The sequence below is a fragment of the Trypanosoma brucei genome, chromosome 9 (genome assembly GCF_000210295.1).
Source record: "Trypanosoma brucei gambiense DAL972 chromosome 9, complete sequence".
Lineage (NCBI taxonomy): Eukaryota > Euglenozoa > Kinetoplastea > Trypanosomatida > Trypanosomatidae > Trypanosoma > Trypanosoma brucei.
Window position 1 is genome coordinate 1,215,429 of NC_026742.1, and position 14,247 is coordinate 1,229,675.

Here is a 14,247-nt window from a genome sequence, read left to right on the forward strand (position 1 = left end):
TGGAGAACTCAGCGCCGGGGCGATTTCGCTTTCGTTATGGATCACCCACTGTTTTTCCTTCCCTTCTCCTTCTGTACGGTTCAGAAAAAGGGAGTGCTAGCACTTAAACCAACTGCTTACCTTTCTTTACCTCGCTGATTCTGTCCCGAGATATAAGAAACACGTGCGAGAGAGGAACGAACGTGGATAAAGAAGCGTATTAACGTTTTCTTTGACAAATGAATGGACAGTGCTTAACAAAAAAAAAAGCGGTAAGGGGCGCGAGTGAAAAGTACTAGAACGGCCATTTAGGTAATGCACAACTCGACAAACTTCGCACATGACAAAAAACAAAGCAAAGAACACAAACGTAGCCCACAATTTTGACACTAAGAGAAAGAGCAACCCGCACCCAAAGAATAAAACAAACACACGCCACGCATATGTGGGCAATTTGCCGGGATATACAAAAAACCTCCCCACTAACGACTCCACCAAAGATGAAGATTCACATCTACGACGAACATGGAGAAACACCTGCACAACCGAGTTGGCGTCTCCCACACCTGCTCGCTCAGCCACCCTCATCACCGCCAAGGAAACACCCTTCACATATGTTACACTGGGGTTCCTATTTCCCACTCTCCCGTCTGATTTGCACCCGTTTCCAGGTCATTCATTACCTTCACCCTCATCGCCTCGCTCACTTTCCTCGTTTAATCTACCTCCGTCCTCTGAAGACGTTGGCGAGTACCGTATCATGGCTTCTCGCCCATTTGGAATGCCACTATCTGACGTCTCCTTGTTGAGTTGGGTCGTCGTTATATCGGACTGTCTCGGGATCTCCTCAAATCTACTGTTATAAACGAACTTTGCGCTGGGACAATCGAAGGTCCTTGAAACGGCGGATTTTTCGAATACCTGCTGTGAGTGTACCTCTGCAAAGTATTCAACACCGTTAGCCCTCTCTTGGCCACAGTAATGGGTAACGTGGTGAGAAGCTTGGACAATGCTTTCACAATAGAAACTAGTTTCCATCTTGCCGGACGAGACTGACTCGGCGAGCACGTCCATACACCAGCCGCCATTTTTTTCCCGCTTATCAAGAGCAGTATCAAGCCAACGGCATATGTTGTTGATCTTAGCGAGCGTTCCGTTGACCATAGTCACCTGAAAACCACGGTAGTCGTTGTACGTCACCGGTTTCACCGCGGGCACGGCGTAAGCAAGGCTCACTGAGTTGTCAGCGCCAGTGCTTTTCGGATCACGACCATCTACAGTTCCTGAAGTGAGTGCCCCATCAACCCCACTTCGTGTGGCATTGAGACCCTTGCTCCTCCGCGAAGCTGTTGTGCCCACAGAAATCTGGCACCCCATCACCGGATATGTGGTGACGTGTGTTTTTTCGTAGAGGGACAAAGGGGTAGCAGCTAATATTAATATTAATAACTTAATCATGACAAAAATGTGACAGAAAACATGTCAACAACGATAGAGGAGGGGGAAACGCCCAACACACAAAGCAGATTTTGTTCTGAAGACAGAGGATGGGGGAAAAAAAACCGCATAGCCTGATGCAATCACATAACACATACGTGGGTGGCATCAGTTGCTAGGGCAAAAACAAAGCAACAGAAAATTTGTTAGTATGAGTCGACCGCGCGCATCCGTTGATTAGGTCTGTTGCGTGTTCACTAGTGATGGTTGTTCCGGTAAAAACGAGAGAAAACGCGGTCCCCATGAGCCTGAATAGAGGTTTCCAGTGTCCGACGAAGCGGACCAGCTCGTGTTTCCATAGCATTTAATGCTACGTCTGGGCCGTTTGTGTGCATGTGCAGAGCTGCCCCGGGCGCATTCCCACCGCCTGCAGCCACGGTTTGTAGCTGTGAATTATCACTCGTCAACCACTTACCTGGAGACATGAAATCCTCGTAATGTTTTTCATACTTGTGTTGTGCTACCTTCAGCTTCTCCATCTCCACAAGATTCCTGTAGCCCGGTAGCGCATAAGAACCTACTGCAAGGACAGCATAGCGCATCTCGAAAACAGAGGCGCTCGGTTGTAGTAATGACTCCTTGAAACGGATATACTCCTCGACACTGTATTCCGGCTTGAACCAATACGCTTGCCTGAGAACATGCACGTCCTGCCCGTAGTGCACCAATTCTCGAATAACGTGCTCACTTACTGAATCGGCGATGCGTTCCACGTGAAATCGAAACCGGTTGTGTATACCTGTCCTAAGATCTAGGCAACAAGCCGCAGCACCCGTTCCTATATTTGGTGTATCTTCCTTCACTGGATGCAAAACATAGAAGCCCTCGACACTATAGTCCCCATGAGGTAATAAAACGATCTTATTTACCCCCAAATCGTACATATCCAGTACATCTTTGCAACTCCTTCCGTCTTCCACAGTCCAGTTATTGACAAATTTGTCTACGAGATCTTCCGTGGGTGTATCAAGCGGGATCTCCGCCGCAGAAAGGGTAAGTTCGTGTAAGGCGTCCAATACATCATCATCTCGTGTTGCCTCTAGGCTCGGGAGGGTGAAGTTCACCAAACAAAATGTTTCAGATGCATACGATTCCAAACCAACCAAACCAAAACTCCCCGCCGGAGGGTCGATGCATTTCCGCCTGCAGAGTTCATCTATAGCTATATTTATGTCCATTTGCGCGTTCTGCATAGCCTTCACGGCTTCCCTAATGCTAACACCAAACCGCTCGCTGAGGTGATGTAATGTTGCAGGATTGACACACCGCAGTGGGTGGCACCCTTCAGGGAAGCACTCACCAAGCTCGCCTGAATAGACGTCCCGTGGCACTGGTTTGTAGAACGCCACACGGTTTCGCATGATGCCAAACGAATCACCAGGTACGGTTACGTCTGTCTCATTGTCATCGGTTGGAGACCGATCACGAGAGCGGAGACTCGTCAAGAGCTCTCTCGGGGGCAACTCCTGGTCCAGGTAACGCTGCTCCTCAACCGACAGCGTCTCTCGGGTGGAGACAGAACGAACGCTAGTGAATACTGTCGGTGTGAAAGCACCCAGTGCGATGCGCCGGAGTCTCATTTAGTGTGCCGTTTGGGCTATTCGCACGTAAACATCAAATAAGAAATACAGCAGCAAAACGGTCAAATACATGAAGCAAACTAAGGGTACCAACAATGTGACTGCAAGCACGGCCCTCCGTATATTGGGTAAAGGGTAGTTAGAGCACTTTCGCGCGTTAAAACAAGTTACACGCGATGGGGGAACTTGAAAAAAGAACATCAAGATTGCGGGGCACGCCCAAGCTCGCCACTCACCGGCAGCAGCTTATTCCCTTCACTACGCGGACCGACAAGTTGACAACATGCAGATCAGAAACCCTTGTACAACACTGATACGGTAGATTCCTCGATGTAGACTTCCCCGGTGGATTCATTTCTTACCAGGTCAAATGAAACAACAGCACAATTCTTTAGTTTTTTTGTCTTTGCCACATGGCGGGACGACGACGGCAAAAAGCGCTTTAAAAAACAACGGAAATATCCGCTGTGACCAACCACTATCACTTCTTTAAGTGCAGAGTTTCCGGACTCGGCACCGGAGGCAGGCACATAAGGATTGGATTTCACTCCTCCAAACAAATGTTGAACGAACTCATCCATCCGGTCATAAACATTCCTTTTGGCAGTTCTGTTACCACCATTTAGGTGGGGGTCAAAGGCGGTACCCAACAGCTGGGGTGTGGCCAATTCCCCCATTTTACACGGAACAATCTTTCCAGGCTCGGTGGAGAGGGATTGCGCATCGATATTCCGCGATCCCTCTTGGAGGGACGAGTCCACAACAATTCGTTCGCCCGTGGAAACGATACGAGGTTGCATGCCGACAAGCGCGGTTTCCATTGCCCGCCGTAGGTTGCTGCAAACAATGAGGGAACAGCTTGCGTCAAAACACACTTGGCCTTTCGCGGAGCGTACGAAACGGGCCAGCTCTTGTGCCTCTGACCTGCCCTTTTCACTTAAAGGAGAGTCAACGATAACAGAATCGAACGGGTTTGTAAAAAAATAAACGGCCTCGTTCACCATCGCCTTCACAGCGCGCACAGGCCAAGTTGCATCAAAGCTGTTGAAAAGCGAATTCCACACCGATTGACCGTGTCGGATGAAAACCAACCGTATGACACGTTTGGAACCAGACTTTGAGTTAACTTGCACTTGCAAGCAGTTGCTCCCTCGAAATGCCGCCGGGAGGTCATTAGCTGTCGCCATGAAGAAGAAGCCCTCAAAGTAAGTCACCAATTTCATACGTAGAGCTTGCGCAGCCGGTGCAACTGCAATTGCCACCGCCACCAGCAGTGCAACCACCATCAGATAAAACATTCGTAGTCGGGTTGCTTTGCCTCTGCTTGACTACTCGCTACGCTAAGTACAGAGACATCACAGGAGTCACGATGTCGATAAAGACAATGCAGATACAACGGAAGGAGCAGCAGCACTGAAATATACAAATGTAGGCAAACAAAGTACGGGCAAAGAAAAGAGGGAGATATTATCAGTTCAGCAACCGACACCAAATGGAACGAACCACACATCCACCGGCGGTTCAAGCCGCTTCCATGCAAGGGTCCTGTTTGCACACCGCAGATTTCCCATATTACAGTGCAAATATCATATCAGCATCGGACAGCTCCCTATACGCACGACTACGGCCATAAATCGCATCACAGACGGTAGACGCTACCACAGTTATGTCGTACTTACATAACTCAAGTTCCTTCAGTTTAACATCGGCTTTCTTCACATCCTCGTTACATACGAGATGGAGCTGAGAAGAACGCCGATAGCCCCGTCCACACATAGTTCCATGGGAGTACAGCACATCGACTTGCACATTAGACACCGAAACATCCTTAGAACATGTGTATGTTGCCTCCGTATTATTTATAGGGGCACCGGAAGCGTTTAGGCGCTCCGGAATGGTGTGAATACCATCTCTGTATCGTAACCGCTTGGAGCCAATTTCATCAGCGAGGTGCCATCGGTGCTGGACGCCAAGAAAATTCTCATCCACAATGACATTTCCATCCTTATGAAACTGTCGGATCCAACGGCCTGGACACACCTCGTATGTCCAGTAGCCAGTTTTCCATGAAATGCAGCCAGACTGCACTTCACTCTCACTGCCACTAGGATTTGTACGAGAAAAAACCTCCACCTCGTACTCGCGGAGCCGCTGCGCCCATTCACATTCCTTCGCAGACACGATTTTTAGTAGTAAATATAGAGATGCTAAAGTTAAAGCCGCCCGTCCAGCCAACACCGCCTCTGCCATGTGCAAACGCTCCGCGCCCCCAAGGACGGCGGAAGTCAATGTACTAGATAAACCACCCAAAGAGGATGGATGCGCAGGCAAACTAAGTAGAGCAAGAAAGGAGTGCCAAAAAATAATGGGAACGACCTGCCGGTTGGTAGAATCACAAAAAGAGGTAAAGACAGACGTATAAATTTATATGTGTATGTTATGGATAACACGAACGTCAAGTCTACAATCCCACGGCTTCCCCATCCTTATGCGGTGTGGCAAACGGTTGCGAACGTTCACAACCAGAGGCGCACACGCAAACATACGCCGTGTCCCTTTCCTTATGTTTCATTTTGCTTTCAACTTACCTCAGCTTAAAACACAACCCAATAGGAACTAACTATACACGCACGGGGTTGTAAAAATAAAAACTAATTTTGTACGCACGCATATATATATATATACTTATTAGACGGTAAACGCTGCACCGACAGCTGCACCCCACCTTCCTTCCCATCTCCCGAGCACACATGGATACCAGAGATAGTCACTACAGTTCAAGGGGCTCTTTGCTTGCCACCAAAAACAGACAAACAAATCATGAACCATTTGACGTGGTAGCCTTTCACACGAAGCGGCCCGAGTAGCTTAAATGGATGCACTAAACCCTAATCTCACCGAAGCCAGCAATCTTTGCAGTGCGGCGTGGCGGATGGATAATTTTTACACGAGTATATATATATAAATATATATATTTATATGGAAAACCAACGATATATGGTAGGACGAAACTCCTGTTGCCGCAAAAAACTACACGCGCGTAAACACAACGCCACCCACATGCAGAAGGCATACCCCTGCGCGTACCATTAAAAATAAAAGTTTTCCTTTCTTCACAGTTATGTTCATGCTCACCACCCACACTCTTCTATGGTTTCATTGCGATATCGTTGTCTCCTCCGTGAAGTATACTGTCCAACCTCGCCTCATCTTGGTAATGACGAAGAGCGAGACACCAACTGAGACAACGTGTGCTTAAGCCGCTGCACGCTTCTTGTATTTTTTCTCAAGCGTCTCCATGAGCTTTGCTGAAGGAGCGTACGGTCCATACGGTGGAATCAGCTCCTTGAATATCATACAATCTTCCGCCCAATTCGACTGTACCAGGATTAGACCTGGAACCGTCTTCTTCACATGAGCTGCCTCGATCAATATGGGGCACTTTTTTTCACTGTGATCATACAACACGTGAGTAGTGGAACTCCTCAGCAGCTCCCCAAGTTTCCCGTGTGAAGATATGATTACTCTTCCTCCGCACGCGACGAGCGCTTTAACAACCAACGGGTTGGATTCAAGTACAGGTGTCAGAAGGAATTTAATGCCGCTGAAAAGAGCATTGTTCACACGGTTGTTGCGCTGATCACCTTTAAACACTTCTATATCGGTAGCTCGGTTCCGACCTTCACGGACGTCATCGGAGTGTTCATCTTCCTTCTCCACTAGCCTTCCCTCTCCGGCAGCACTGCAAACAGCTTCGTAGATGTCTATGTTCGTATATCGTAGTTCTGGTATCTGAAAAGTTGGCGGAAGCTTCATGTTTTCGGGGGAAGTAACCACTTCTCTCGCAGCGATTGCCCCATCAGCTACCGCTCTCCCGGCGGCGGCAAGCGTGTATTCCTTGACATTCATAACATAATATGGATGGTGATGGTGCGGAAGGTCCATCCCTTTTACGGTGGGTTGCGGTACAAGGGGAATGGCGGCCAAATGGAAGAGAGATGGGTGAATCTGGCGCGATTGAAGCAAGCAGTCCAGCATCCACGTGATGGGGACCACAAAAACACCACGTCCCGCTTCCACACATTTTCGAACCTTCTCACTTCGTTCGTATCCTGGACGATACACCAACACATTCACTCGACCGAAGTCAAGCTCCACCATGCACGTTGCTCCATGCCGCTCAGCCATCCGCCACTCAACGGAGTGACTTTGGTGCTTCACACTACGTGGAATTATGCCGTTGAAGGTTATGGTAAGGTCGGTAAAGATCTGTGGTACACCGTGACGGTCCATCGGGCGTGCGAAGGAACATATCTTGCAGAAGGCTTCTTCTTTAGGGACCTCCACTGAACAATTTGTGCAAGTCCATCCACTCGTCGCCACCGTTGAGTCTATCGGGTCGATGACTCGCCGTGCTGCTGATGTTTTCATCTCTCTTGGCTTCGTTACGGGCATATTCGGACCCTCTCAGTTTCAAGGAAAATATTCAACAAGTTAAAAAAAGGTACGAATATTAAGCAGTATCACTCAGAAGGTACGACAACAATGACAAAAAGTTTCCTCCTTCCCACACTTTGGAAAGGCAGATGTGTGACCAGACGAACAAGCAAATGCACTTGTGTAGGAAGAACTAGTCATAAAGAACATCTACTATAACAAATAACATAGGTGAAAACCGAATGTGGTCATTGACATAATTCCCACTTTTCGCAGCAGTGACACAAAGGTCACTCAGATGTTACCTCCTTGTGCAATTAGTTGCCCTTGCCTTCTAAGTTTAGGCACATCCGTAGATTTCATTCCACAAAGGATGCACAACACGGTAAGGGGTGGCTATCGGTGCAGAGGAGGTAACGAGGGAAGTTCCCGCCCACCCTTCTTCGGCACATCCTCAACACGCACATGCCTGAGCACTCCTGGCGGCATTGGGCGCCATCGCAAAAGTCGTTTGACTGTCTCCCGCTCCGCTGTCATGAATTCGGTATCCGGCACGGGTGGTACTCCCCGCGGGTACCTCAGCGACTTCGCCCTATTTTCGCGCTCGACTGCCTCCATTGCGGATTGTCTTCGGGCGCCCACCTCAACGAGATTCTCGACCAAATGCCGTTGTTGTCGACGGAGAGCATCCGCATCAAGACGTTTGACGCGAAGACTTTCTCGCGTTGACTCTATATCGCGGAGTAACATTTCCATGGCCTGGTCGTGGGTCGACAGTATAACCTCATTGGCATCAATGCCAACGTTCATCTCATTGATTTCCTCCTCCTGATGAGTCGTGAGCATACAGCGTTTGATGGGCCGACCGGAGCATAACTCAAGCATCTGCATCTCTGTATGGTACGTCTCAAATCGGAAGGCAACACGGATGTCGGAAAGATGCGTCCGCAGGGGGTCATTTCCAAGAGACGAGCTCATATACCAACAATCACCGATCGCCTCTCGCTTAAACGTATAATCAAACCCACACTGAAGCACGGAGTTGCGCGCGATTTCACATAGATCATTCGGGGATAAACCCCACACCCGTGCCGCAACGCTGTATTCTTCGATAAGTGGTTCTTGCGTCTGGTGAAACATCATCGGATCATCGGTACTAAGTGAAACATTCAGTCCGCGTCTAAAAAATTCTGGGAACGGATTGTTCAAAAACCTCAAAAAAAGCGCGTTGTTGCTCAGCGGCGAAACGTGCAAACCAATCCGCGAAAGATAGTACAAGTACTGCATAGGAGGATCCTTACGAAGATTGATGCCGTGGCATATGCTATTGGCGCAGAGAAACGCCCCATAGAGATGGCCAACGGATCCAGATTCTCCACAGTGCGGCCGCAGGGCAAATGTCGAAAAGCCACGCGAGGCGCGGAACTCATTGAGTGTGCGGATGTTGGCATACAAGTAGTATAGATAGTAGTCGTAGGAGGGATTTTCGACGGACGTCCACGCCCATGGGGATACCACGGTGAAAGGTGTGTCTATCGTTGCTTCGTTGTCGACAGAATCAAAACCGCTCACATGGTTCAAGAAATTATGCACCAGTGGATGCTGCGACGGGTGCAAAGATGCCTCCCAAAGCGGCTGGAAGATATTCTGAAGGTACTGGCCGAAACTGCCGATGATATTTTGGGCACGGAACACCTTGTAAACACGTGGAACCTGGATGATCCATTTGTTGTGTTGTGAAGACATACCATGTGTAGAGAACCAGAGAGCAAGGCTATCCCATTCCTTGACGTTGGTCCCATAAATCGAGACACGATTCTCAGCATACGTATGTCGATCTCTTGAGTATTGAGCAAACACGTCATGAATCAACTCAGCAAAATACCGCCCTTTCATAAAGTTGTCCGTTTTGAGCAGTAGCGAACGCATGTCAGGTGATTCAAGAGGATTATATTTATTATTGAAATTGTCAAACCGCTCGAACAATGTGTGGTCCGCCTGAACATTAAGCTGATCAACTGTCAGATTCGGTGTGATACCGTTGTTCTTAAAGAACTGAGCGAGTGTGAGGATTGTATCGCCCTTCTTAAAGGCGATATCGTCACCACTGTAGACAAGCTTCTTCACTACGAAATTCAGAAGTTGTCTACCGGTCATTCCAGCCGCCATGTGAATGTGCGTATCCACCTTAACCGCTTGATAAATGTCTCGGTTTGATGATGTACGCTCTTCCGTCGTCCCTGCCTCGTTGGCGTGGTTGAGGGCAAGGTGTAGACGAAACTTGTGCTCAAGATTTTCCAACCGTTGGTGCGCAAAGTCCTTCACCTCTGGGCGTGAACAAATTCCATGAAGTTCAGCCAAATCACTGTTAAAGGCCTCCAGTGTGGGAACATGCCGAGGCCACGCGTGGACGACATTCTTTGGGAACGAAATGAAAACTGCGTCACTAGCGGCATATGTCCAGTCATCTTCATTGAAACTATCTGTTTTCCTCCGGAAGTCGGCTTCGACTGTACGCTCCGAGGTTGTTTCCCATGGATTAGGCGGTTCCCATATGTACTTAAAACGCAAATCTAGCGCCCGCGCGACGTGAGGGGCGGCGGCGACCGCTGATTTCACTTCCTTTAGTGGTCCACTTAGTACCGTGCGGGGAAAACGAATGCGCATGTCCAAGACAGTGTCGTATTCCACTTCCTTCACGCGACTCAGGTAGTACCACCGTGAAGGGCCGGCAACCTCCTGTGGTGACAATTGGTTGAGGCGCAAGTCACGAAGCAAACTATGTTCTAGCTCCCACGATTCTTCACGAAATGCGAGACGCACGTTTGTCACCTGACTCTTTTCAAACTCGTTACCGTCGACACCCCGATGGTACCGCTGCCCAAGCCATTCCTTCTTCCGCTCCGATGGAAAGGAAGACATTATGACACTGTTTCGTGCTAGCTCCGTAACATCTAGGAAACTCAAACGAAATAAATTCATTGCAGTTCCATATTCCTCTATTAATGGCGTCATACTGTGATGAAAGTAAAGGGGCGCATGTGTACTTATCGCCACCTTGAGGCAGCGGTGTAGAAAGTTAGGAAGGGGATGCTTCTGGTATGGAGTGACACCGCGCACATGATCGTGAAGGGGACTGACAGTAAGACCAACGCCGTGGAGACCGCAAAGATATTGCAACACGGGGTAATCCATAATCCTCGTGGCTCGCGTAATCACGTCCCCTAGCAAATATCCAGCCAGAAGCGCGTTCACACAATTCTGGTGAGTGCCACTAATGCGGAGTTGGAAAGTGTTGAGCCCCCTCATTTTTCTAAGATCATTCAGAACCTTCATGTTTGCATAGATGTAATACACGTAATACAATCCATTCGGCTTGTCTTCATAGTTAATATCGCTTGGTACAGGTGATTCCACGTCCAAATCCGCTTCAACACCGGTAGACACGGCCTCAACTTGAAAGCCACCAAGCTGCTTTAACAGCCAAACAAGAGAGGAATACTTTTGTGTTGATGGTTGTAATGTGGCCTTGAAGAGCGGCAGAAAAAGGTTATCAAGCTGGTCTTGAATTGTTTTGCATTCAACCGCGTAGTTCACCCCGGAAGGAACCTCGTGCTTCAAACGGAGCTCCAGGATCCACATATTATTTTTGTAGGGTCCAATGTTCTGCCCATGTAGTGCCTCTGCAATATCGAACAACTCTCCAGGGTAGGTTGCATACACTGGAATAGAGTACTCCGTCGCTTGTACATTATATGTCCGCTGTTCCTCCCTCTGCATCCGACACTGAAGAAAGCGCGCCGTGCAGGAACCCCGAAGGTGCAGAAAGCTGTACCGCAGTTCCGCACTGAGTGGTTTATTGTCACGTTTACGATCGTCTTTATCATAATTTCCATGATATAATTGCCACCCCAGGCCCTCGACAGTCAGACGTGTGGGATCCTCCACGCCATTAGCTTGGAACAGTTCCCTCAAAGTGGAGTTGGATCCGTCGCGCAAGCGAATCGGGGCATCAGGGGTGTGGCGATACCAATCTTGGATGAAGTCCAACAGCTCCTGACCATCAGGGAATCGTGACAGGAGAACACAATTATCTACCTTCGTGACGTTGGAAAAGACCCCACCGGCCTTGCTAAAGCTATGTCTTTCCTCAATATCGGCATTAAGAAGGAAAAACATCCTAGACCGCTCCTGTATAATGTTCAGCCGGTGCGAACAAGCTTTAATGCATGTTGTATTCCCGACAGTTAGTTTCAGCTGCTGCACATCCTTGACAAACTTTTTCCACGGTTGTGAACACACAATTGACACATCCCTGCAAGAGGCACGATAAACACCATCCTCCTGTGAAATAGATACATGCTTCAGATTTGCTGACAAATGTGAGACCTCGTTAGACTTCTTATACTGGGTCCTCATGTCGATGGCAAGATCGAGACGTTTGTACACCTTGCGCAAATCCACTCCGCCGTCATCTCCGTCGATGACCACCTTGAACATATTTGATTCCTGCAACTGACATTTCAAGTAGTCATTGCGCCCTTCAGTAGTTGCAGTTGGATGCGGTTGCGGTGACTGGCCGAACTGATTCACACTCTGCCATGGCCTAAGAAAAAATGAGCTACGCCCGGGAGCCAGAGACACACTCATTCTTGCCTCCTCCCCTAACACTCGTTTTCCAGAGGAAGGCAACGTGCAAGGTGCGGAACAAGCAAGTCAGATAGTTCTCGTAAAATGTGTCTTGTTCTTCTAAGTTCCCGCTGAGCAGACTTGAAAAAAAAAAAAGTAAGTGAAGAATGCGATTGGAAACAAGAAAAAAAAACAGTAAAGTGAGGAAAACAAGAAGTCTGTGACCATCACACGCAATAATAAGGATAGGACGTAACTGTAACCAAGCCCACTCACTGAGGCACAAAAACCCACTGAATTACCCTTCGTTGGTATTCAAACGTAATAGGGATATAAAATGATTCTTCCTTCAGCAAAAATATAATGCTATACCCCTCCCCCCCGCCTCAATGAATATACCGGTAACGTGCAAATGACGTCACTTCATGGCCGGCGCTGCTGTTTCTCACTTTTTTTAATCCACTCCATCGCCATTCACAACCTTTCATTCCGCTTCTATGGGGCTGTGTCAGCAGGCGCGCCGGCCTCGGGTTTGGCTGACGAAGCCATGCGAAAGTATTTAATTCCCAATAATAAAAGCATAAGACAATGAGCTGTCCAGAGAGATGCGGATATGATAGCAAGGATAAACACGAGGAAGTTCTTTTCACCAAGCGCCATGATCCATCCGCACCCCCCAAGACCGCTAACCCCAACGGCCATCCATATGTCGAATATCACACCTAAGGCGAGACCAACGTACCCAAGCCAGCGCCTGGAATTGGCTTCACTTACCACCGATGAGTACACATTGTAATACCAAACAACAAACGCTCCAGGAATGCCAACAAGGTACACAAACGACAGACCAAAGTGCATGCCACTCCCGCCGAAAACAAAGCTTAGAAGTGCGATCGATATATTGTAGATAATGATCGCAATGAGGGCAAAGTACATGAAAGCAAGAGTGTACATAAAGCGTTGCGAAGGTACTGGTACCTGTTCCTTGATGTTGTGATACACCAAAGGTTTGATGCACAAAAATTGGGGAGGAAAATTGGGCTCGGGGCCAAGCGGTGATGCGACGTTACCTTGCATTCGGCGTATCTCCTGACGTCGCTTAGCTAATTCCGCCTCCTTTTCCTCCACCATGGCGAGCGAAAGGTCCGCTGGAATGCCAACAACTGAGTCCGCTGGCATCTTTCCAGGCTGATCGAGAGACGTATACTAGACCCGCTAATATGCGATACGTTGTGTGTATATATTAAACGTATCTATACCTACACCTAACAACTCTTTTATGTTGATTAACCCCGACTTACTACGTCCCCCTACAAAAGGAACACTGCGGAAAGAAATATATAAATGGCGAAAGTGAAGGAAACACCAAACATAACATCTATTACTGACATTTCGAAACACGATGATGGTACATATAGTAACTCAACTTCCTCCAGCTCGACTTGCCGTGACGCGGACGCATAGTTGTTCACATGCAGCTGCAGCAAAAATAGTAAAAAAAGTTTGAACGATGATCAATCATCATCGTCCCCTCACTCCCCGAAAAGAAAAGCAACCCACAACAAAACATTGCGCAATCTACTATCTTTCACTTCCTCTCCCGGGACGAAGTGACCGCAAGTAGCCCTACAGCTGCAACGCCTGAAAAGCATGCACTTGGTAATTAATAGGTTTGAAACCAACCTCGGTAATGGTTGGAACGATCACCTTCAACAAATGTTAGAAAGGCCCCGAACCAGTTCCGCTCACTACATGATTATCGCATAAACGGTGATAAACGGCTTAACTACGGAATCTAACCATATCGGTGTTCTTTTGTTGTTAAGAGTTTGGCAGCGCGGTATTTTTTTGCCACGGACATTTACCCTCTGCAATTGGAAAGAGAGGAGAGTTTCGCCTCGGACACGACGACGAAGCGACAAGCAGCGACACGCGCGTAAGAAAAGGCAGCGAGAAACACGTAAACTTGATATTGCATCTTACATGTGCTTCGATCAGGTCCGAAACAACAGCAGCATCCTCAAAATCACAGTCACCACAATACTTCCCTACGAAACATCCAAGAATAACAAGGGAAAAACGAAGCAAATTTGAAACCACCAACATTATCATACATATAATCTGT

General features: G+C 48.2%; 9 protein-coding genes across 9 annotated transcripts; all 9 read right to left on the minus strand.

The window, feature by feature from the left end:
- Nucleotides 1-126: 126 nt before the first annotated feature.
- TbgDal_IX5540 (conserved hypothetical protein, unlikely) lies at nt 127-567 on the minus strand (the record flags this gene model as incomplete). The annotated part of the gene is made up of 1 exon (XM_011778442.1): nt 127-567. The coding sequence occupies one exon, from the start codon at nt 565-567 to the stop codon at nt 127-129; it is 441 nt and encodes a 146-aa protein (XP_011776744.1).
- Nucleotides 568-651: 84 nt separating this feature from the next.
- TbgDal_IX5550 (hypothetical protein, conserved) lies at nt 652-1,437 on the minus strand (the record flags this gene model as incomplete). Its single annotated transcript, XM_011778443.1, has 1 exon — nt 652-1,437. One exon carries the CDS (start codon nt 1,435-1,437, stop codon nt 652-654), a length of 786 nt encoding a protein of 261 aa, XP_011776745.1.
- A 236-nt stretch (nt 1,438-1,673) lies between these two features.
- TbgDal_IX5560 (hypothetical protein, conserved) lies at nt 1,674-3,056 on the minus strand (the record flags this gene model as incomplete). Its single annotated transcript, XM_011778444.1, has 1 exon — nt 1,674-3,056. One exon carries the CDS (start codon nt 3,054-3,056, stop codon nt 1,674-1,676), a length of 1,383 nt encoding a protein of 460 aa, XP_011776746.1.
- Nucleotides 3,057-3,346: 290 nt separating this feature from the next.
- TbgDal_IX5570 (hypothetical protein, conserved) lies at nt 3,347-4,354 on the minus strand (the record flags this gene model as incomplete). The annotated part of the gene is made up of 1 exon (XM_011778445.1): nt 3,347-4,354. One exon carries the CDS (start codon nt 4,352-4,354, stop codon nt 3,347-3,349), a length of 1,008 nt encoding a protein of 335 aa, XP_011776747.1.
- Nucleotides 4,355-4,628: 274 nt separating this feature from the next.
- On the minus strand, nt 4,629-5,306 carry TbgDal_IX5580 (hypothetical protein, conserved; the record flags this gene model as incomplete). The annotated part of the gene is made up of 1 exon (XM_011778446.1): nt 4,629-5,306. The coding sequence occupies one exon, from the start codon at nt 5,304-5,306 to the stop codon at nt 4,629-4,631; it is 678 nt and encodes a 225-aa protein (XP_011776748.1).
- Nucleotides 5,307-6,311: 1,005 nt separating this feature from the next.
- Nucleotides 6,312-7,511, minus strand: TbgDal_IX5590 (hypothetical protein, conserved; the record flags this gene model as incomplete). Its single annotated transcript, XM_011778447.1, has 1 exon — nt 6,312-7,511. The coding sequence occupies one exon, from the start codon at nt 7,509-7,511 to the stop codon at nt 6,312-6,314; it is 1,200 nt and encodes a 399-aa protein (XP_011776749.1).
- A 378-nt stretch (nt 7,512-7,889) lies between these two features.
- Nucleotides 7,890-12,143, minus strand: TbgDal_IX5600 (AMP deaminase, putative; the record flags this gene model as incomplete). Its single annotated transcript, XM_011778448.1, has 1 exon — nt 7,890-12,143. The coding sequence occupies one exon, from the start codon at nt 12,141-12,143 to the stop codon at nt 7,890-7,892; it is 4,254 nt and encodes a 1,417-aa protein (XP_011776750.1).
- A 474-nt stretch (nt 12,144-12,617) lies between these two features.
- Nucleotides 12,618-13,301, minus strand: TbgDal_IX5610 (hypothetical protein, conserved; the record flags this gene model as incomplete). Its single annotated transcript, XM_011778449.1, has 1 exon — nt 12,618-13,301. The coding sequence occupies one exon, from the start codon at nt 13,299-13,301 to the stop codon at nt 12,618-12,620; it is 684 nt and encodes a 227-aa protein (XP_011776751.1).
- Nucleotides 13,302-13,943: 642 nt separating this feature from the next.
- On the minus strand, nt 13,944-14,234 carry TbgDal_IX5620 (hypothetical protein, unlikely; the record flags this gene model as incomplete). Its single annotated transcript, XM_011778450.1, has 1 exon — nt 13,944-14,234. The coding sequence occupies one exon, from the start codon at nt 14,232-14,234 to the stop codon at nt 13,944-13,946; it is 291 nt and encodes a 96-aa protein (XP_011776752.1).
- Nucleotides 14,235-14,247: the final 13 nt, after the last annotated feature.